This window comes from Petaurus breviceps, unplaced genomic scaffold, assembly GCF_028583685.1.
Source record: "Petaurus breviceps papuanus isolate PSGF00001 unplaced genomic scaffold, PetGlider_PUasm1.0 90808, whole genome shotgun sequence".
Classification (NCBI taxonomy): domain Eukaryota; kingdom Metazoa; phylum Chordata; class Mammalia; order Diprotodontia; family Petauridae; genus Petaurus; species Petaurus breviceps.
The window spans coordinates 1,095,233-1,118,797 of NW_027187349.1; the positions used below are offsets into that span (position 1 = coordinate 1,095,233).

Genomic DNA, 23,565 nt, shown 5'->3' on the forward strand with positions numbered 1-23,565 from the left:
CCTGAGACCCCTTGTGGAACTTACCAATTAAGAGTGGGAGCTCCTGGGGGAGGGGGGGGTCTCTTCTTGTGTCCAGCACTGAGCCGGACACATAAGGAGGCACTTAATAAATGTTTATTAAAAAATTTTAATTACAACTTAATAAATGAATAATTAATTTCCCTATTAGAAGGTAAGCTTCTTGAGGGCAGGGGCGGCGGAGCGTTTGCCTCCCTTGATGCTCAGCACACACTAAATACACTTATGTGTTTAATAAATGTTGATTAATTTCCCTATTAGAAGGGCAGCTCCCTGGGGGCAGGACGGAGCTTTTGCCTCTCGGTGCCCAGCACCCAGTAGGCTCTTCGCAAAGCTCGTGGCCGGGCTACGAGACGCGGAGCGCTCGCCGGACGCCCGCGGCCTCGCGTAGCCAGGGCTGGGGCCGCTGGGCACCAGTGGGCCGGCCGAGCACCAAGCGGTTCCCGAGCGGGTTAAAAGCACCCAGCGAGCTCCCGCAGACAGAGCAGGAACAAAGCGCGCCGAGCGTCCGGGGGAGGGAGAGGAGGAGGAAGAAGGAGGAAGGATCGCCGGGGTCGGCGGCGGGCTGGAGGGAGAGGGAGGAGGAGGAGGAGGAGAAGGAGGAAGAGGAGGGGGGCGGGCCGAGGACTGAGGGCAGGGAAGGGAAAGAGAGGAAGAAGTTTTAAAGCAGCAGCAGCAGCCGCCGCGGCGGAGCGAGGGCGGCTCGGCAGCAGCGGGCGCGCACGGCGGCAGAGCCAGGGCTCGCGGGGAGCCCGCTGGGAGCGCGCGGGCCGGAGCCGGGCTCGCTCGCTCGGTGCCATGCATTAAATGAAGCGGCCGCCGGGCTCCTGCGGGGTGAGTTAGCGCCGCCGGAGCGCTCCGGCCACGGGAGGCGGAGGCAGCGGGAGCAGCAGCAGCAGCAGCGGCGGCCGCCGCAGGCACGGACTGAGCAGCAGCCGCGGCCGCCCCCCGAGCGCCGCGGCCCAGCCCCAGCGGCCCCAGCGGCCCCCTCCGGGAGCCGGCCTCGGCCAAGTCCAGCCCGGGAGAGGGGAGAGCGGCCGGGCCAGTCCCAGCCCGGAGGATCCGCCCTCCAGCCATGGCGACCAAGGTGAGGCGGGGCCGCGCGAGCCGAACCGGGCCGAGCGGACTGACCGAACTCTGGCCAGACCGCGCGAGGGGTGGCCCGGGGGGGGGGAGGGGAGAGAAGGGAGGAAGGGGCTGGGGAGGCTCCCCCTAGCTGGGAGCCACGCTGACACCCTCCCCTCCCCAGGGGGCCGTCTCCCAGGGGTCGGGGTCCGGGCGAAGGAGGAGTTCAAGGCCGCCCCTTTCTAGAGGAGGGACTGGAAGAGCTGCGCCCCCTCCCCAAGGTGGGGAAGGAGGCCTGGCGCGTCCCCCCCTTCTGCTCTGAAAACTTTTCACCTGAGTGTTAGTTTCCAGTCCACCCTCCAAGGGAAGAGGAAGGGGAAGGGGGGGGGAGAGAGGAAGGTTAAAGTCCCCTGGAGTCGGGAAGGAGCGTCCCGACCCCCCTCCCCGGGGTTTGATCCCCTGGGGCGCCCAGGACCACTCCCACCTTCCCCACCCTTCCTGCAGCCCCCGCCTGGCCGAGAATAGAGTCGGGGTTCCCCAGACTCCCAGACGAGTGTCCCAGAAATGCTGGCCCTTGGGGGTGAGGCTTAAAAAGTTTGCTGCCTGCATGGAGAAGAAAAACTAAAATTAAACGCTACGCGAATCGGCTTCCTTCGCGTCGCTACGCTTTTCGGTGCCACGGGGAAGGGCTGCCTTCCTTGGCGTGTGTGTGCGTTGGTGAGTTACGCTGGAAGAAGGCAGGGGACCTGGCGAGTTGGTGGGACTTGGACTCACAAATGGTCCCTTTCCAAAGAGGGCTGCTTGTCACCATGTCAGGTTGGTGATATTAAGAGACAGCTTTTGCAATCGGGGTTATGTAATGCACTCTCTGTTCGGTCCCTTCCCTTACCTGGGTATTTATCTTATTTAAAATGGGCACAGGTAAGCCATTTGTCACTGAGCCAGTGATAATGTGTTTGATAAAGCTTGCAGCGTGAATGTCCTGGGTTGGTTTTTTTGTTCTTTTGAGTTTTTCTAGTGTCACTATATACTTTTGTAGCCTTTGGCCATATTATACCTTTTTTTTTTTTTTTGCATTAGTAATAAAAAGAAAAATGAGAATTTTGATAATATTCAGAAAAATGTAAATTACCTTTTTTGTTTACCAAACCATAAACTCCCAGTGGGGACTGATTTAAACTTTGTCTCCTCCCCTAGTTCTGCAGACCAGGTGTTCGGTAAATGTTGGGATTGAATTCTTATTTGTTTAATAATAATTACAATTTCATGAGGAGTCTGCTATGTACCTAGCACTATACTAAGAGCTTCACGATTGCTATCTCATTTGTTTCTCACTACTACTTTGAAAGGTGGGTGCTATTATCCACATTTTACAGATGGGGAAACTGAGGCAAACAGTGACTTCTCCAGAGTCACACAGTTAGTGTCTCAGGCTGCATTCAACTCAGCTTTACCTGCCTCCAGACCACTGTGCCACCTTGCTGTCCATCTCTTAGATGTGTTTATATAAAAGATGCAGATTATGGCCCAAGGAACTTGTTACACATTGTAATTGAAATCATTTTTTACTGTTAATATAAAACACACTACTCCCTAGTTTTATTTAAGTGGAATCATTCATCTTGCTGTCTTATAATATAAGTATTAATTTGTGATGACCTATCAAAATAAAGCTTAATATTCAGCACAAAGGTTTCTAAGGAAATCTGAAATAAACTATCAGACATGATCTGTGCACTTATCCCAAAACCTTAAAAAGTGGAACAGAGAGCTAGATTTAGTAATGGAATATTAGTGTGCTCTATCCTGAATATCCTTTTGCAATGAAATTAAAAAAATTCAGATTTAGCTAATCAGAAACACACCACACTTTATACCAAAACTTGAACTTAATTTTTTTCAGAAGTTCAGAAAGTTTGGTTTGGATATTTGTATTTGAGTGCACGCATTTCATGCAACCACTTCATGTGGTTGTATACTGATTAGACAGAGCTAAAATAGTTGTATACTTGTTACAATTTTGTTATCTACAGCATTCAGAAGGCAAATTTCTGTGTTTATTTGATAGTTTTTTTTTCTCTACCCCCAGTGGTACTTAGTCCAAGATTGCATTGGAACACATATTTCTGTTCAAAAGAAAAACATTCATGGTCAGCTTACTCTAAGGAAGCTTTTGCTTGACTTAGCATTTTTTTTTCCCCTTTTACTTTTCCTGTGAATAATGGTGGGTTCTATTGGATAAGTTGCTTTGTGTTTTTTATCCAACTCTTAATTTTGAGGAAGGCTCAACTTTGGATGTATCAAAGACCAAAATTGTTATAAAACCAAGTATTGGTATCACTATTGGTACTGGTCTCAGCATCCAAAGTAGGCAGTACTAAAGCAGAACCCAAATTTAGGACTTTGCACTGGTGGATTTTTTTAAACCACTATAATTCAGTACATATGCTTATAGTTATATATAAGTATAAGTGCACATACATGTTCGGTATTTGTGTACATATAAATATGGGAATGGGGTAAGTGTGTGTGTGTGTGTGTTGCATGTATGTAATTCAATACAATGCCAGACCTGAAGTCAGGAAGACCTGAGTTCCAGTCTTGCTGCAGACCTAACCTCTCTCAGCCCTGGTTTCTTCATCTGTGAAATGGGGATAATAATAGTACCTATCTTGAAGGGTTGTTTGAAGACTAAATGAAATAGCACATGTAATTGTTGTTCATTCATTTTAATCATGGCTCTTTTTGAGTCTATTTGAGGTTTTCTTGGCAAAGATACTAGAATGGTTTGCCTTTTCTCTCTTCAGTTACTTTTGCCGATGAGGAAACTGAGGCCAGTTTTCTGAGTGACTTGTCCAAGGTCATACAGCTAGTAGGTGTGTAAGTTTGGATTTGAACTCAGATCTTCCTAACTCCAGGCCCAAGGCTTTATCCACTTTGCCACTTAGCCGCCCCTGTAAAGGGCAAACCTTAAAGTGCTATGCAGATACTAGCTAGCTATGAATCAACAGAGAAACAAATACTCTTGTTCCAGTTATCCAGTTATTTCAGGTAGTATGGTTTCCTCTTCGGACAGTTGGGTGGCATAGGAGTCTGAAAGACTCCTCTTCCATTCTCTTACATTTACTAACTGTATGATCCTGGGTAAGTCACTTAACCCTGTTTGCCTCAGGTTTCTGCATTTGTCAAATGAGTTGAAAAAGGAAATGGCAAACCATTCCTTAGCTAACCATTCTTTGCTAAGACAACCTAAAATGGGATCACAAAGAGTTGGACACAACTGAAAAAAAATGACTCAGCAGCAACAACATCGTTCCCCTACCCCTAAATTTCTATGTCATTGTCTCGTCTCCCATCTCACCCTGTCAGCATTATTGACACAGTGCTAATTTCTGTGTGCTTCTTTTGTTGTCTTGTATTTCTCGTTACCTTTCTGCATTTTTAGGATCCTTTAATTCAAAGCATATTGTCATTCAGCTTAACAGTAATAAAAGTGGTTTTTAAGCTTGTTGGAGATACTTCTGACTGGAGCATACCAAGAAAAACAATAAAATAAAATTTAGGAATAAAAATGTTTACCTTTTTTCCTTCCCTCAATAAGGTTGTTTGCCTAATTTTGAAGTATCATTGTCTCTATTATTTCTTTGCTCCTACCTCCATTCCCAAATGGAAGGCTATATAATAGTTCATTATAAAAGGAACTAGAATAGGCTGTACCATGAATGAATGAAAAAGCATTTATTAAGCCTTTTGTATATATTTATGCCTGCCCTCAAGGAGTGTACATACAATTGGGTCTTGATTGAATGATCTTGTGTGGCCCATTTTACAGAGAAATGAAGTGAAGTGATCACATAGCTAACGAATGAATGAATGTCAGAGTCAGTATAAACCCAATCTAGGGCTCTTTGCAGTGGTAGGTTTTTAACCTTCTGACATCAGCAAAAAGTTTTACTGTAATTGAATGACTAATTCATATGAGGAACTTGTGAGTAAATGAAATGTTGATTGTCTGAAAAAGATGTCATTTTAAGAACTATCAGGAGTTATTTTTGCAAATGTTGCAGTATCCTCAAAAAGACATTTTTTTAAGTTGCTGAGAGTTTATACATGTAACTGAACACAGCACACATACATACATACATGCATGCCATGCATACACATTCATGACCCTTAGCTTTAATTTTCATGCCAGAGTTAGCATTTGGTTATCCAATGTAGATTACTTTTGGGTTGACATAATCATTATGACCTACTTTTTTTTTTCTTTTAAAAACATTTTTGAAGGCGTTCCTAACATTAATATTTTTTTATTCCCTCCTTTTCAGCCCTGGCTTCCAAAGTACAGTATTAGCCTCATGATGTTGTTTGTACTAAGCAGCTTGTCTCACTGAACTAAGTGGGTGTGGAATGTTGAAAATAACTAATAGGCAGTGATTGGACCATTCACAACAGCCCATGGAAATAAACACTGGAAGTAATATTTTTGGGCTTCTCCTAAGTCAGAGCTACCTTGTGACCAAAAATATATAATTTTTCCAAATGGCCTTAAGGATAAAACTTTGTTTCATACGTTCTTCAGTGCCTTTGACTGAGCCCTGATTTTACATTTAGAGAGGATCATGTTTCTTAAATGTCTTAAGAAGAAATGCAATTTACTTGTAGTACTTTGTGCCATAAAGATGAGAGGAACCAAGTTATTATGTGGACTTCATTAGGAAAATCTTTTCTTGTTTTTTTAAATCAGCATGGAAAATTTTCTGCAGTGTGTTTTCATGACCTCATTATTGTGCCTTCACTTGAACATTAACACACCTTTTGGTTTTATTTTCATTCTGTCTTAACTACTGAAGTAGTTTACCTGCCTCTTGTTCTCACTTAATTTGAAGAGATCTAAAGTTATTTTAGTGACAAGAGGGCATTGCTGAAGCAAACTCCAAAAATCTCATTTTAAACCATTTTCTTTTTCCCACCTAGACAATTCAGGACTTCATTAATGACTTATTAAAAACCCTTCCCACATTTAAAGCTTATTTTTTGTCAGAATCTTCAGTAATATTATTGCTAGTATTATATAATGCTTTAAGGTGTGCAGAACCCTTTACAGATATCGAATTTTATCTTCACACAACCTTTCAAGGTAGGGATTTATTAACCTTTAAAAACCATTTTACACAGGAGAGAATTGAGGTAGAGGTGAAATGACTTGCCCAAGGTCTCATAGACCTAAGTATTTGATGCCAGGTTTGAATTGAGATCTTCCCAGTACAGCCTTTTATCTATTGAGTCACCATTCAGATTTTCCAAGTACAACCTTTATCTGTCTATTGAGTCATCAATTGTGGATTGTTTTGTTCATAGGCTACAAAGTGTCATATTAATTTGAGATATTAACGGAATCTCCTAAGACTGAATTCCACTTATTTGAGGAATGCTTATAAATCCAACTATTCATCCAACAAACTGTGCCTTTTTGGCAAAGTTTCTAGGATTCTTTACAAAGGGAGAAGGGGCGGGGGAAGCAGAATGGTAAACAAAAATAAAGCTTCAAGCTAAACACATAATTAATCAACAGGCATTTATTAAACACATACTATCATAGACCAGGCATCATGCTAAGCCTAGGGATACAAAAAAACACAGACATAGCCCCTGCTGTCATATAACGTAGGCCATTTACACACATGTACATGTACATGTACACATACATATACATACACACACATATATTCATCACCCATTCTTAATCCCCATCAAACACCAAAAAAAGCCAGTTTTTTAAAAATTTCTGGTTGAACTTTGGAGCAGCAAGACCAGTTCAGCATCACTATTGTTCTCTGTCAGATTTTCTTGACTATTACTTGAAGTCACATGATACACTTAGTCTTTAGAAATTGTCGATGTAATGTTTGTTAGAGGATGGTATTCAATATGACTCAATTTTCCTAAGCTATTTTAAGTATCTGAAAATTGAGTCATACAGTGCATCATTACCTGCAGAGGTAGCTTTTTAAATAAGTCATAACTTTTGTGGTTGTTGAGTAAGTCAGAGAAACCTTTGATGTTTTTGGGGAGTGAGTTATCCAGGCAGGGTGAAGACATCATCCCTCTTAAGATTTGTGCAGTTTGAAAGAAGCCAAGTTTAGTGGTAAAGAGCTCTTCTCCATTTGGAGTTAGAGGATATGGGTTTGAATTCCAGCTTTGTTACTCATTTTTTAACCTTTTGTTACTTTTTTTGTAACTTTGGGCAAATTACTTCAATTCTGGCCTTTAGCTACCTCTCCTGAAGAATAACAGATCACCAAGATGACCTCCAGAGTTCCTTTAGTTCTGAACCATGATAGGATCTCAGGTTCTTCATGAGAAGGAGGTATACACAGTCACCTTATAAATTTGACTTACCTTATGTCTGATTGCAAAATAATCTCCCAAGACTAGTCAGGTGTGGTTTTTTTTTTTTTTAGATGTATTTAGGTCAGGCTGTTCACTGAAAGTTAGTGATTAATGATGAAGAATTACATGAGTTAAATCTATCTTTTACTTTTTTTTTTGCTTTTTGGAGGGGGAGGGCAGGGCAGTTGGGGTTAAGTGACTCGCCCAAGGTCACACAGCTAGTTTTTGTGTTAAGTGTCTGAGGCTGGATTTGAACTCAGGTCCTCCTTATTCCTGGGCTGATGCTCTATTCACTAAGCCACCTAGCCACCCTAATCACTATCTTTTAGAAAATTGATAAAACTTTTAGAAAATCTGTAACTATTAAAAAAAACTTATCTAGTGAGATTCCCAAAAATGTGTCACAAAAAAATATACATTCTGAAAACTAGATCCTTTTTTCTTTTCATTGCAATACATTGAAAAGCATAACTGACTCAAGAACTCTTGAGCTGAGTTCAAGAGATTTTGGTCAGTCTTCCCTCTGAGATTTACCTGAGTAACCTTGGGCAAGTCACTCAAATTCTTTAGGCCTCAATTTCTTTATCTGTCAAATGAGTGGGTTAGATTAAAATGGCCTGAGGTTCCTTCCAGATTGAGTTCTGTGATCTTACAGTTTATGTTATAAGCAGATTTCTGTACTTTTCCATTTCCAATTAGATTAGATTAAATAATTGATTAAATGCCTTTTAATGTGCCAAGCACCAACTGCTAAACACTGAGAATGCAGATTGAAGCAAAAAGAAAAAACAATCACTGCCCTCAAGGAGCTTACATTTTTAACCAGGGAATATTATCCATAAAAGGAAGCTGAAGACAGGAGCTGGGGAAGGCCTTCCATACAGCTCTGGACCTTGGCCTGGTTAAATGGTTGGTTTAGGTACTTACTTCCTCATGTGGGGGTTCCAAAGAGGAACTTGCTCCCCAGTGGGGTAGGAGGCAGCAGGGAGTCTCCAAAGTGTCCATTCCTTTCACCAAGGTAGAAGTGGAAAAGTCTGGAGAGTCCAGGGCTTACTTCTGGGCTAGACTGTATGGAAAATACTTTTAGCATGAGCAGAAACATAGCCATTTTTGTTATTTCAATCCTGTCCAACTCTTTGTGACCCTCTTTGGTACTTTCTTGGCAAAGATACTGGAGTGGTTTGCCATTTCTTTCTCTAGCTTCTTTTACAGATGAGGAAACTGAAGGTTAAGGGAATTGCCCAGGGTCACACAGTTAGTAAATGGCTTGGCATTCTATCCATTGTGCCTCCTAGCTGCCCTCCAAAGGATCAGCAGTGATAACTATTCACATTTATATGTTACTGTAAGCTTTACAAAGTCCTTTCTTTAAAACAACCTTGTGATGTATAGGTATTGCAAATATTATGACTCTCATATTCAGATAAGGAAATGAATTCAGGAAGGATAAATGTTTTGCCTAGAGTTGTGTAACTAGTGAGCTTCATAGCAAGGATTTGAAACTCATTTTTTTTCTATGACTTTTCATAAAAGTCCAGCGAGCTACCTCTCAGTGAAAAGGCTGACACACTCACAGTTACAAAATATCAGCTTGAACACCCAGTTCCTCAATCTGGTCGATTCCCATGATCCACTTCTCCAATTTTCTTAGCGATATAGAGGGATGGCCAAACCTTTGTTCTTATACTCACCTGTAACATGTGTACCACTTCCCATGTTCAGAAATTCTAAAACTTATTTATTTGCTTATGTCATCTTTTGTCATTCCATTTCTGCCTCTGTTGTAAATCAGAGTAGTAAAACTCTTAAAGCTGTTTGTTCTCATTTATAACTTCCAGTCTCTTACAGAACTGTTCCAGGCCATTCCCATTCCCTCTGCTTTGTCTATACTCTCCTCCCTCCCCTTCCATATGTAGCCCTCTACTTTCAAGCCCTTTACTTCCTTATACAATAGACCAAACCCACAACCTGCATTACTCCCATCATCCTTCATCCTTAACCCTTAACTGCTGAATAGAGTTTGAAGTCACAAAACCATACTGACAATGGGCTACTCCAAATTTGTACTTCCTAATTGATTCTCTCTCCCACTCATCAGAGCAACTGCCCTAAACTTTCTCTTCTTTCCTCCAACCTCTTACAGCTCCCCCGTCACCTACCCTAAGGAATCTGTACTTATTGCTGTTCAGTCTTTCTTCAGTCCGACTCTTCCTGACCCCATTTTGGATTTTCTTGGCAAAGATATGGAGTGGTTTGCCATTTCCTTCTCCAGCTCATTTTGCAGGTGAGGAAACTGAGACAAACAGGGTTAAGTGACTTGCCCAGGATCACGCAGCTAGTAAGTGTCTAAGGCCAGATCGGAACTGAGGAGGATGACTCTTCCTGACTCCAGGTCTAGCACTCTGTCCACTGTGCCTGCCAATATTTATACTTACTTTCTGAACATTGAGTCTATTTGATAAGAATTTCCTTTCCCCTCCTCCCCTTTTTATCTTATACCCTCCCAGTATCATCTCTACTTACTATCTGCTCCTTCAGTCAAGCCCCAGGAGAGGTCCTCCTGCCCTAGGTCAGTCCTTCTACTTTAATCCCATTTCTCCCAGCTTCCTTCTGCTCCCATTATATCCCCTCTCTCACTATGCTCAGTCTCTCCCCATCTAGTTTTCTACCCTGAAGTCTAGAAACACAAAACTTCCCTTTTCAGCTGAACTCCTTTAAAAAGCCATCCATCCACACATGTTGCCTCCACTTCTCTTTTCTCCAATTTCTTACCACACCAATGCATCCTAAGTAATCCTAGAAGTAATTTTCCTTAAGTGCAAATAGGACTGGGGTTTCCTGAGTCATTCAGCTCCAGTGGCCTCTTAAGGCCTCCAGGATAAAAGAATCTCATCCATTTATCTTCTAAAGTTTCTCGCAGCCAGGCCCCAACCCCCCTTGGGTATTACTACCCTTCCTTAAAAAAAAAACAAATAATATTTTTTCCAGTTATATGTAAAAAGTTTGAACATTTATACAATATTTTGAGTTTCAAGTTTTTTTCCCTCCCTCCCCTCCTTTATTCCTCAAATGGTAAACAATTTGATGTAGTTTACATTTGTGCAGTCATGTAAAACATTTCCATATTAGTCACACTGTGAAAGAAGAAAGAGACCAAAAGGAAAAAACTAGGAAAAAAAATAAAGAATGTGAAAATAGCATGTTTCAGTCTGCATTCAGAGTCCAACAGTTTTTCTCTGGATGTGAGTAGTATTTTCCATCACGAGTCCTTTGTAACTGTCTTAGATCATTGTATTGCTGAGAAGAGCCAAGATGTTCATAGTTGATCATCACACAGTGTTGCTGTTACTGTGTACAATGTTCTCCTGGTTCTGCTCATTTCACTTTGCATCAGTTCATATAAGGCATTCCAGGTTCTTCTGAAATTAGTCTGCTCCTCATTTCTTATAGCACAAAAGTATTCCATTATATTCGTATATCACAACTTGTGCAGCCATTCCCTAGTTGACAGGTATCACTACCCTTCTTTTACTCTGCAATCCAGCCAAACCGGCCTTCTCTGTTCCTCACAAAGGGTACTCAGACCCTTGTTTCCCTTGCTTTTGTGCTCTCTCCTTACCTCTGTACCTCTAAGATATATTTACTAACCATCTTCTGCATGCAGCCCTTCATGACCTTCCCCTTAGCATCTGCCCAAACAACTCCCCAAATTACCATCTACTGAACTACTTTGTAGTTAATAATTTTATATTTATGCTGTGCATATATGTATGTATGCACCCTGGTACATTACGTACCATGTTAGCAGGTAAACCTCTTGTACGTAGGGATTCTTCCATTTTATCTCAAGTGCCTATGGCACACTTCCTGGCACATGTAGGTGCTTAATAAAAGTCTATTGATTGATTGATCTTATTCTCTTCTAAACTCTTAAATCTGACATCATTCAGCTGTGGTTTTTCCTCCAGAGTTGCCAATTTGCTGACTGAGGATATTTTTTCAGTCCTCATTCTTGACTTCTTTTCAGCATTTGACCCTGCTAATCACCTACTCCTGAATATTCTTTCTGTCTGGGTGGCTAGGTGGCAGAGTGAATAGAGTGCCCATCCTGGAGTTAAGAAGACTCATCTTGAGTTCAAATCCAGCCTCAGACACTTACTAGCTATGTGACCCTGGGCAAGTCATTCAATGACTGTTTACCTCAGTCATCTGTAAAATGACCCGAAGGCAAACTACTTCAGTATCTTTGCCAAGAAACCCCAAAATGGGGTCACAAAGAGTCGTGTGTGACTGAAACAATTAAACCGGCTGGGTTTGCATCCCATTTTTATTCTCCTTTGATCCTTCTACTCAGCTGACTGATCCTTCCTTATCTCTTCATCTCAGGGTCCATGTTGGGCCCTCTTTTTTCTGACTTTACTTTCACTTACTGTTCTCATTGGCTCCTGTCAGCTCAGTGGTCATTTGTAGGCACGGAATTTCCATGTCAGTATGTCTCACTCAGGTCTTGTCTGTCCTCCATCCTCTCCCACCATATCAGCTGAATATGGACGTTGCAAGCTGAGTGCTCCCGTGAGCACCTCAAATCCAGCCTGTCATAGACAGCTCCTTCTCCCTCCGCCTGCCAAAGAGGGCACCCCCATCTTTCCAGCTACCCAGGTTCACAACCAAGGCTCCTCACTCTCACTGCACACATCCAGTCAGCTGCCAAATCTTGTTGCCATCCCTACAGTATTTCTCACATGTGTCCCCTTCCCTATCCTGAGCCGCTACCTGGTTCAGGCCCTCCACACTGCACCTGGACTACTGAAATTACCTCTTCTTTTTGTTTCCATTCCTCCAAAACCTCTTCACTCCTATTCTTCCACACTGCTGTCCAAGTGGTTTTTGTAAAAGTGCAGATCTGACTGTGTGACTCCCTTCCTCAGTTAATTCCACTCCCTGTTGCCTCTAGGATCAAGTATAAACTCCTGGCGTTTAAAGCTTTCTACAGCATGCCTCCTTCCCTTCTTTTCAGTCTTGTATTACTCCTCTCCAAGTACTCTGTGGTCTACTGCAGGAATGGGAATGGCAAATGAAGGCCATTACCAGGGGACCAAATCTGCCCATGAGCAAAGAATGGTTTGGGTTGTTTTTGTTTTTTTTTTACATCTTTAAATAAAATTTTATTGTATTTAAAAACATAAATCTCATTCGGAGCTCACAGGTAGGTGGTGGGCCAGATCTGGCCAAATACAGATCTCACAGCCACAGTTTGCCGATGGCCATATAGGGATACTTGCTGACACACTGCCCTCATCTGCCTTCTGCATTCCTTCGGGCCAGCCTTCTCTAATGCTGGGAATGCTCCCCTTTCCAGCTTCAGCCCGTCAGAATCTCCACCTTCCTTCAGGACTCAGCTCAGACATCCCATAGCTGCGAATGCCTTCCCCTCTAAGGTGCCCTTTCATCGACTCTATATGTATCTTACACATATCTGTTGATACACATTTGTCTCCCGTTAGAACAGAAACTCCACGAGAGCAGGGACTGCTTTTGTTTTCCTTTGCATCCCCAATGATTAGCCTTGCCAGGCTAATAGTAACTGATTAGTAAAAAAAGGTTGTTGATTGCTCTATTGTCTCTTGACATTTTTCTGCTTTGCATTGGTTGTAGGGAAAATACTTTTAAAACATCAGTTTGGGTTTATAATTTTCCACTCAATAGAATAGCTGAAAATTCCAGGATATAAAGTATCACTAATGCAGATGGCTATGGATTTGTTGGTGATTTGGGGATTTTTTTGTTTTGCTTTGTCTTTTTTAGGGTGAGGAGTCCAGTCCTGTGATTTCATTAGTGTTGGAAACTTCTTCCAGCCATGTAGATAGTCAGATCATCTGTAATTTATAGGCTTGAAGAATGGCTGGGGCAGTGGGAGATTATGTGGTTTGCTCAAAGTCTGTGAACACTCTGAGAAACAAAACTTGAACCCAGGTCTTTTGATGCCAGGGGTACTCTTACTGCATCACTCCACACATTTCTTCCTTTTGTAGTCTTCTTATTTAAAGTCTCCTTTCACTTTTTTTTATGTTTAGCTTTTTTCCAGCCTAGAGGACTCCTCTTCCTCCTTTTCTGGAAGAGTCAGTCTGTGATCTGTTAAGTGCCTAATATGTGCCAAGCAAAGAGAAAGACAAAAAAACCAGTCCTTGCCCTCAAGTATTCTCCAGTCCTGTGGGGAAGATAATATGCAAATACTGATGAGCAGACGACAGAATAAATTGGAGTTAAAGTCAGTGAGAAGGCATTGAGACCAAGGAGGATTGGGAGAGCCTTCTTGCCAGAGGTGGGACTTTAACTGAAACTTGAAGAAGCTCGGAGTTGGAGACGATGGGGACAGCCGGGGAAAATGCTCTCAGTTAATAGATGCAGTGTCATGTGTGAGGAACAACGAGGAGGATAGTGACTCTTGATGGCACAGTGCCCTGAAGGCAGGAAGACCTGAGTTTAAACTAGCCCCAGACACTTAATAGCTGTATGACCCTGGACTAGTCACTTAACCCCTGGTGCCTCAGTTTCCTTAACTGTAAAATGGTGATAATAGCAGCGCCTGCCTTGCAAGGGTTGTTGTGAGAATCAAATGACATATTAGTAAAGCACTTAGCACAGTGCCCAGCACATAGTAAAAACTCTATAAATGCTTGTTTCCTTCCCCTTCCCACTCCCAGAATGGGGGCAGGGTTTAAGAGGATTGGAAACAGAGAAAAGGGCCAGGTGATGGCTGGGAGGGGTAGTGTGGTTACCCCTTCCCAAGCTTAGGGAAATGGCTTCCTTCTGTCCACTCCTCTTCTGGGCTTACTCAGAGCTGCGCTGGAAACTGGTTTTCCCTTGTGGTTTTAGACCCTCCCTGCACATGCTAGGTCCTTCCATGCAATACTGAATTAAGCATTTTAAAGACCATTTTGCTGATGTTTGAGATCCACTTTATCCTTTGTTTGTCATTGAACAAGCTTTCTGGACAGTTAGTGGTAGTCATGTCTTCTGAGACTTTAAAACCAGAGAATAAATATTTTATAGTAAATGGAGAATTCAGACAGGGTCATATGAGTCTGAGTCATCTGAAATCGTTAAATTCAAGGACCTCCTCCAAGAAAACCCTGCCTTTAAAAAAAATAAAAAACAAAAACGGTTTTAGTGCTTTATGACAATACTCCCCACTCCTTGTAATTTTTGAGTGTTTACAAAATCAAGATGAGATGCTTTTTTGGGAGAAGATTAAAAGAACTTTTAAGATTCATTATACTTCAAGTAATAATATTTCCCAATTTAGAAGTGAAATAGCAGAAATCTGGATGTCTAGAGGCCTGGGTTCTGCCGGTCACTGGTGCATTGTAGCTATAGAATGGCTTGAATTCAGTGGGGTACATTGCTATGCACCTAGAAAGGTGTACACGCAACACTCAGTGTTTTTTCCTCAAAAAATGAATTTGTGGAATGTTGAAAATCAAAAGGATAATACTCAAATGAAAGATGTTTAATTCTTTTTGATACGATAGCATTTTCAGTAATCTAGAAATTTTCTACTGATATCTTTTCTGCATATAAAAAGATTATTCAAATAGCCATTCTGAAAGCATCTAGGCTGATCTCTATGTAGCTTTTTATCGAGATAACATTGATAATAATAGTTAACATTTATATAGTGCTTTACAACAACAAGTCTTTATTATTTTTAAATATTTAATTTTTTTTCCAGTTTACATGTAAAAAAAATTTAACTTTCATTTTTAAAAATTTTGAGTTCCAAATTGTCTCTCTCCCCTTCTTCCCCCCTCATTGACAAGGCAAGCAGTTTGATAATAGGCCATACGCATGCAGTCTTGTGAAACATTTCCATGTTAGCCATGTTACAACAGGCATTTAACTTAGCACCTACTATGTGTCAGTGCTAAGGCTTTAAATTTTGGAAACCTCTTTACCTTGTTATCTCATTTGTTCTATGCGGCTACCCTGTGGGGTAGAATCCTCATTGTACAGATGAGGAAACTGAGGAAAGCAGGAGTATCGCACGACTTGTCCTAAACTGGATTTAAACTTGGGTCTTCCTGATCCAAAGTCTCAGTATCTACTGCACCACCTAACTGCAACAACCATGATACAAAATAAGAGTATATCAAGTCATTTTAGATTTGTTTTTCCTTTTTCTTCTTTTGATCTAAGCAGGCCAGAAAAAATTTCAAATGTATGCTAGTAGGATAGAATTTCTGCTGGGATCAATATATACGAGTGTTCCCAGTATCAATACAGGTCTGTCTTATTTTGTGCAGTACATCTATTTTCCTGAAAAAATTGTATAAAAATAAAATAATACATTCACTAGGGGGACATTGCTATTTAAAGGAATTTTATTTTTAGTTACAGATTAGCCCATAATCACCAACCTTGTTGAATGGGTTTGGGTTTTGTACAAAATCTAGCTCTTTATATCTCATTTGCTTGAAGTACACTATAAACTATGCCTAAAATTCATTTTAATTTTAGAATTTTATTTATTTAGCTTAATAAATGCTAAGTAAAACAAACATTTCCATAGCACAAAACTATAAATATTATGTACAGCTAACTTTTCTTTTAAAATATATGCATTTAGTATGTAACTTTCAAAGCCTTCCTGCTTGTCTGTGATTTTTTTTTTCTAGGCTTATGTTCTCTTCTGTGTAATTAAAAAAAAAAAATGTTTCAGTGCCCCTTTTTCTTTTTTCTCTTTTGGAAGCTGCCTTCTCCCTCTCCTTCCCTCCCTTTGTATTCCTCCCATTGAACAAAAAAGAGGAGACAAAATGAAGCCCTTTTAGTAAGTATGTATAATCAAGCAAAACAAATTCCCATGTTGGCCATGTTTGAAAATGTGTCTCCAATTCCAAATATAGTCCATCACATCTCTGGAAGGAGGTGGGTAGCATGCATCATTGGTTCTCTAGAAATGTGGTTGTTGCATTGATCAGAATAAATTGACTAATTTTCATTTCCTCTCTTCCTGCCCTTGTTGGTTCAGGGCATTAATGCTACTGAGAAATGAAATAACCAATGTTTGACAAAGTTAAGCAGTGTAAAGGACATATAGTTCATGGATTGGAAAAATTTATATCTCCACAATTGAATTTGACTATATCCATAGTCACATAAAGACCTAACCTAGAAATCTTCAGGACATGAGGTTCAGTGTTCAGTTAACATAGATAGCTAGTGTCAGAATTAGTCATGTCTGGATAAGAGAAAATAGGGGAAAGATGAGTAAAAATGTCCTGATTTGGTCTGTTTTGAGTATTTTAACCCTCCACCTTTCTATGTCTTTTGACCTTAGACACTTTTGGTAGCCTTTAGGATAACTGTATTTAGTTTGTACTTTGTATTGTGTGGGTTTAAATCATTAGGTTACTGAATTTTATAACACCAGGGGAGAGTTTCAAGTGACTAGCCGTGTGGTACAGCTACAGAAAAGCAGAATAGAGTCAGAAATGAGATGAGGGGTTAGGGAAAATGTTTGGAGAAAACCCTGGATTTAAATTTGGGAAGATAAACCTGGATCCAGATCCCACGTCAGGTAATAGGTATGGAACCCTGGGCAAATCACTTATCCTCTCTTTGCCCTGGTTTCTTCATATGCAAAATGGGGATGATTAAAAAAAATAGTACCAGGGCTGCTGGGTGGTGCAGTGAATAGAGCACTGGCCCTGGAGTCAGGAGGACCTGAGTTCAAATCCGGCCTCAGACACTTAATGCAAAAACTAGCCATGTGACCCTTGGGCAAGTCACTTAACCCCAATTGCCCTCCAAAAAAAAATAGTACCTACCTCACAAGGTCATTGTGAGGGTCAAATGAGATAATGGGTGTGCACTGGTGCTTTGCAAATCTTTTTTTTTTTTTTTGCTTTTTGGAGGGCAATTGGGGTTAAGTGACTTGCCCAAGGTCACATGGCTACCGTGTTTCCCCGATAATAAGACCTATCCCGAAAATAAGCCCTCTCCTTACTGTGTAAGATTCCTCTAAAATAAGCCCTCCCCCGAAAATAAGCCCTATTGAGATTGCTACTAGTGAAGGTGATCCCCTGTGCTACACGCTACATTACGGTACCCTCTGTATGCACCATCCCCCCCCCCAGTGAAATGCACGCCGTGCTCCGAGCTGCATCCAATCAGAGCTGCAGTAGTGAGCGCGTCATCCTGTTCTTCCCCAGTGATTTGCTTATTGAATAAAGGTACTTTTTTTGTTCACATTTACCTGTTTATTAAAATTGCTGTCAATGTTCATTAAAATAAGCCCTCCCCTGAAAATAAGCCCTCTGGTGTTTTTCTGTCCAAAAAAATTAATAAGACAGTGTCTTATTATCGGGGAAACACGGTAGTAACTGTGTCAAGTGATTGAGGTCACATTTGAACTCAGGTCCTCCTGACTCCAGGACCGGTGCTCTATTCACTGTGCCACCTAACTGCCCCCACTTTGCAAATCTTAAACCTCTGTTTTACATATGGCATATAACAGATACAACATAATTATATATGCTATATAATATATATAATGCATTATATAACATAAAGTAGCTTTTTTTATTCCTTGGAGATTTGTCTATCTTCTCATTTGATTTGCATATAATAGATACAACATAATTATATATATAGTCTATATGATATATAACATATAATGCATTATGTAACACATATAGTTGCTTTTTTTATTCCGTGGAGATTTGTCTATATTCTCATTTGATTTGCTCGAAAGTTTTAGAATAAAAGTGATTTTGATAAATGAAGCAGTCACTGTTTCAGGATGTTAAGGAAAAGACTGTCAAAACTCTCTTTAAAATGCAGTTAGAAGTGTTGATGTGGAAACCATTGTTTGTGATGTTCAGCTACAGGAATAGATTGTTGAATGACAGCCAGGTAATAGGATTCTTGAACTCTTTAAAAATTAAATGCAAATTCATTTCAGGACAGAAAGTATGTGGCAAAGTATGAGCTGAATTCCAATCTCCCCAGTCTGTTTGGGCCCAAAACATACTTGCAAGCCAGTTACCTTAGATTTACCAGAAGTAGAAATAGTAATAATGACAGCAGCTAATATGTATATAGCGGTTACTGTATTCTAGGCACTGTGCTAAGCAGTTTACAATTATTATCTCATTCGATCAACCCTGGGAGGTAGGTGTTCTTATTTTCCCCATTTTACAGAATAGGAAACTAAAACAGAGGTTCATTAATTTGCTCAGACTCACACAGCTATTGAGTATCTGAAGCCGAATTTGAACTCAGATCTTACTGACTTCAGGCCCAGTACTCTATCTACTCTGCTATCTGGCTGCCAGCAAGATGTAATTAGGCAGCTTTTGGAAATCAGCGAGCTGTGTGTGGAGATGGAAACGGTGCTTTTCCAGTGGGACAGTAACCACCAGTAACCAATTGGGGGAGGGGAAGAAACTGCCTTATTTGGGAATGCTTGGGTCTTAGTTACATTTTATGAATCCCATACCTGTTTGAGGAATCCACTTAGTACAAAATTCTTGGATTGACTAAAGGAGCACACAGTAACATCTTTACAGTAGCTGGAATATACTACCCTATCTTGTAACTAATATAACAGCTTTCCATGTAAGAGGAATGAAGTAATGGGTTTCCCCTAGGCTAGGTTGGCCAGTTGTCAGGAGTGTTGTATCTTAGGGCCTCTTAACCTTTCAGGTGTGTCACAGACCCCTTTTCAGAATAAGGTATGTTTGTTATTTGTACGTTTATTATTTGTGTGTTTAAAAAAAACAACAACAACACAAAATGAAGTGGGTTACCAAGGAAACCAGTTACATTAAAATAATCATCAAATTACTTTTCATACAGTTTCCCAGACCCTGGGTTAAGAACCAGAGGGAGTTCTTTTTCAGGTATGTGTTAGGCTAGATGACCCTTACAGCTCTGAGATTCAGGCCCTCTGGTACTGATCTGGTACTTATTTTTTTTTCCTTTGAATCACACCAATTTCTTTCTCCGTCATTTAGTCAGGAAATTTCTGTTTCTTTCCTGACAAAAATTAAATTTGAGGACCTAACTCACTTAAACATTTAACACATGATTTCAGGGGGTGCTGTGAAAGAAAATGTGGCCTTCCCTAGAAACAGCCCCATTTGACTATCAACAGGACATTGAGAACAAATGTTTTGATTGCTTTTGTTGTAATTACTGCTCTAGGTACACAGACACACAGTCTCAGTAAGTCAAATGTTTGTAGACTGTTGGATCATTGAGACCAAAAAACCTTAAAGAGATTACAAATAACCATTCTGCTTTTCTGAATGGAATGGTGCATTGCGAATGCAGCCGTGTGTGATTAAACTTCCTAAATCCTCGATAATTCTCAGAATAGCATGCCGAAACAATGAGAGCCGTGTCAGAATGTTCTCTAAGACTTATAAGAGATGGCATCACCATGACTTTGAATTGTGGGAATCAATGAATCCTTTTTATTCCTTTTTCCTGTACCACTGAGGACTTTAATATAGAAAATAAAAGCAATTACCTAGAATTTCCTATAGCTGTCGGACAGCTTGATTCTTTAGTACTTGGCTTTAACGGAGTCATTTCATCTTTACCAGTGCAGATTGCAACCCCTTTGTGACTTTTCTCCTTGTAAATTCTTGTCCACATCTTCTTTTTAATCCTCCATTGAAGGTTCACTCCATACGTTGGAGGGCTTCTTATTCTTTAAATCCAAAAAGTTCATCATCTTTAGAATCTGTCATTTGTCTCATTTTATGTGACTTCACTCCCACCCTTTAATCTTGTCATACATCTCCTCGGTCATGTCTTTTAGACCATTTCTTGGAAGCAAATAGTCATCAGTAACACACTGCAATTTTCTGCTACCTTCCATGTGTTCTATTGAATAACTAGATGAAAGAAAGTAAAAACATTTATTTAAGGCTAAGTCTTTTCCAGGCAGTTTTAAAAGTAATAGAGATACAAATAGGAAAAGAAAGAGTCCCGGCCCTCAAGGAGTTTAGATTCTAATAAGAGAATGTTCTCATACATATGTCATAATAAGAGAACATACTTTCTTATATGTGTTTGTATGGGAATGGTGGCTTGGGAAGGGTGTTTTGAACTGAGAATATAGGGAATAAATCCATAGGGCAGTTGATTGCTCTGTCTTTCCAACTAATTTAATTACTGTTCCTAAAGCTAGAAGTGAAAGGGGATGCAGGGGAAGGGACACTGAGAAAGGGTGCCTGCCAATCAGAATGCAGGGTTCTAGGATGGGAGCTGGAGAACCAGGGCAGGGGCGGGAGACATTGCATGAAGATAGTTTGAGAGCAGCAGCAAGGTAGGTCTGGGGCTGGCTGGTTGGGAGAATCCTCTCCCCAATCTGAGTGCAGGGGCTCAGGGTTACTGGAGAGCCCAGTCTTTAGCTCTTTACTTATTTGCAATTTAATTCCTCGCACATCTTTAAAAGTTGAAGCCTTATAGTATTGCTTAGTGAACATTTTATTAGACATGGTCTTTTACAACAGAGAAGTTTGAGATTATTGAAGCCATTGCACAGTAAGATTTAGTAAGTAAGATTTAGACTGGTCTTTCAGTGTTTTTCATTAGCTTTGGTCTATTCTGTCACCCTGGAAAACTGGTTCTTGACTTCAGTGACGTGGATGTTCATTCTGTTGATGTTGATTGCCACCTGTCCATATGCATTCAACTAAGTGAATAAGCCCTTAACATTTTTTAAAAACCAAACATTTAGATACTGCATCATGGGATAGCATTTAAATAGGTACTGTTCACAGGTATACGATGGTATTTCTGTTGCTTTATTTGTGCTAGGAAAGGAACAGTGAAGTTTAATGGTGATAGGCGCATTTATATAAATATTCCAGTAATGAGTTGTTCTCTAGACTTGGCCTTGTGAAGGCATCACAGGTAATACTGACATCCTCAGCTCTGCTTCTGTGCTGGTCAGCACTTATCAGTGATTTGGATGGAGCCGTAATGACAGTCCTGCACAGGGGACAGAGAACCCACCCCAGAAGTAGGGAGGCCTGTGTTCAAGGTCTGCCTCTGACACAGTCTGGTTGTGTGACCTTGGGCCAGGCGCTTAACATCTCTGTGCTTTGGGGTAACTCTCTAAGGCTCTGGGGTTACAGAGAAGATGCCAAGTTTAGATGCCAAGGTAGAGACAAGTTTCCTCATTTAGGTAATTCTCTCTAGGAGTGAAACCCAGGTCCAGCACCTGCCCCCATCCATAAAAAATGTGCTTATCAGATTTGCAGGTGACATTCAGCTGCGATATAGGTAGCTAACACATCAGAGAGAAGCAGGCCTCAAAAAGATCTCATCAGGATGGACTGATAGACATGAACTAATTACAGAAAATTGAATGTAGATAGGTGTAAAGTTCAGACAGTCAAGTACGCAGATGGCCCTGAGGTAATTTTATACAATCATCTCTTCATGAGGATTATTGGAAGGAAGTGGGAACATTTAGCTTGGAGAATAGAAGTCTTGAAGAGCTCAGGTAACTGTCACGAAGGAAAGAAGAGAAGCTTTAAAGACCTGTCATGTGGAAGAGGGGTCAGAGGTCCAAGAAACATTGGCCATAGACTTCCTTTTAACATCTGAAATTCTGTGATTCTGGTGTCATATCAGATTTATCTCAGAACATGAAGTATTTTCTTGGAACAGGTCACTGGTAGAAGTTTTTAGAAGTTTGTGGTCACCAGAGTTCTTTTAACTGGCTTAGTAGCTTCATGTTAATGGCCTGAAAGAATTAAGGGTAAGTTATCTCCAAATCCCATCATGTTTTCCAAAATAAATTATGCATAAACCTGGCTCAGTAGAATTGTATGTTTTAGATTGTTCACATCAATAATAATCTCTCATGGTTATAAAGTTCTTTAAAGTTTGCAAAGAGTTCTTCCTTACAACAACCCTAGAACGTAGAGAGGACAAGTTTTATTTAGCCCTATTTTAATAGGAGGAAAATTTCTGCAAAATTAAGTGTCTTCTTGCCCATTATCACACCTTACCCATGCAAGTATCTAAGATGAAACTCAAACTCGGATTTCCTTACTCTGGGTTCACCCTGTGCTCCCACTGAGATGTTTAGATGGCATCATTCCCTTTCTGGGAAACGACAGGAGAATAAAGTGGGCACAGCATTTTTCATTTTAGAAAGATTCGTTATTAGGATGTATTCCCATCTCCTAGGGCTGTCGAACTATTCAAGTGAGATAATGTATGGCAACTTCTTTGTAAACCTTAAAAAAGTTATATGAATAACAACGGCTGCTATTATTATCTGTGTGACAGCCATAGAAGTTTATTTACTGAGGTACCAAAGGTCGTCCCATAGCATGGACTCTCAGCAAAGTGCTGCGGTGAAGTTGCTGGGTACATGGCTTTCTGTTAGATCTCTTTTGGTGTGCGTGTGATTATAGCAGAAGTCTCTGACATCTGTGCAGACTGTACTCCAAGAGAAAGAGGCCCTTTAGGGTCCTGGACTTCTAGCAGAGTAATATGGGACCTTAGGGGTCACTTAGTTCAACTCCCTTACTTTACAGATGAGGAATTGAGGCTGAGAAGAGGGTGTAAGCAGCTGGCCCAGAGCGAACCAGTCAGTAAGCATTTATTAAGCACCTACTGTGTGCCATCCTGTGGATATAGACATAGAGAAAGGCAAAAAATAACCCTTGCTCTGAAGGAGTGAGTCTGGTGGGGGAGACCCCATGCAGACAGCTTTGTACAAACAAGATAGAGACAGGATAAGTTGGAGATAATCAGCAGAGGGAGGGCACTAGCCTGAAATGAGAGAAGGGCTTCTGGTAGAAGGGAGGTTTATAGCTGGGACTTGAGGGAAGCTAGAAGGCAAGCGGTGAGGAGGGAGAGCATTCCATTCTTGGAGGACAGTCAGAGAAAATTCCTGAAGCCAAGAGAGGAAGGGTCATGGGAAAGGAACAAGAAGGCCAGTGTCACTAAGAAGGCATCAGGTTGTGAAGAGCTTTGGACGCGCAACAGAGGGTTTATGTTTGATCCTAGAGGTAATAGGGAACCATTGAAGTTTAATGAATGGGGGAGTGACAT

General features: G+C 41.0%; 1 protein-coding gene and 1 long non-coding RNA gene across 4 annotated transcripts in view; both read left to right on the forward strand.

The window, feature by feature from the left end:
• Positions 1 to 956: 956 nt before the first annotated feature.
• The window catches only part of SNX9 (sorting nexin 9), a 130,493-nt gene continuing 107,884 nt past the window's right edge, over positions 957 to 23,565 (forward strand). The window contains exon 1 of one of the 3 annotated variants that reach the window (XM_069070309.1): positions 957 to 1,105. In XM_069070309.1, the coding sequence (XP_068926410.1) occupies positions 1,094 to 1,105 (12 nt within the window). In that variant the 5' untranslated portion in view covers positions 957 to 1,093. Of the gene's footprint in view, positions 1,106 to 1,618; positions 1,900 to 23,565 lie in introns of those variants that run through there. The other 2 variants (XM_069070310.1, XM_069070308.1) reach the window with 2 other exon arrangements.
• On the forward strand, positions 1,906 to 15,650 carry LOC138147764 (uncharacterized). The gene is made up of 2 exons (XR_011164886.1): positions 1,906 to 4,479; positions 4,529 to 15,650. It is a non-coding gene; the product is annotated as an uncharacterized lncRNA (long non-coding RNA).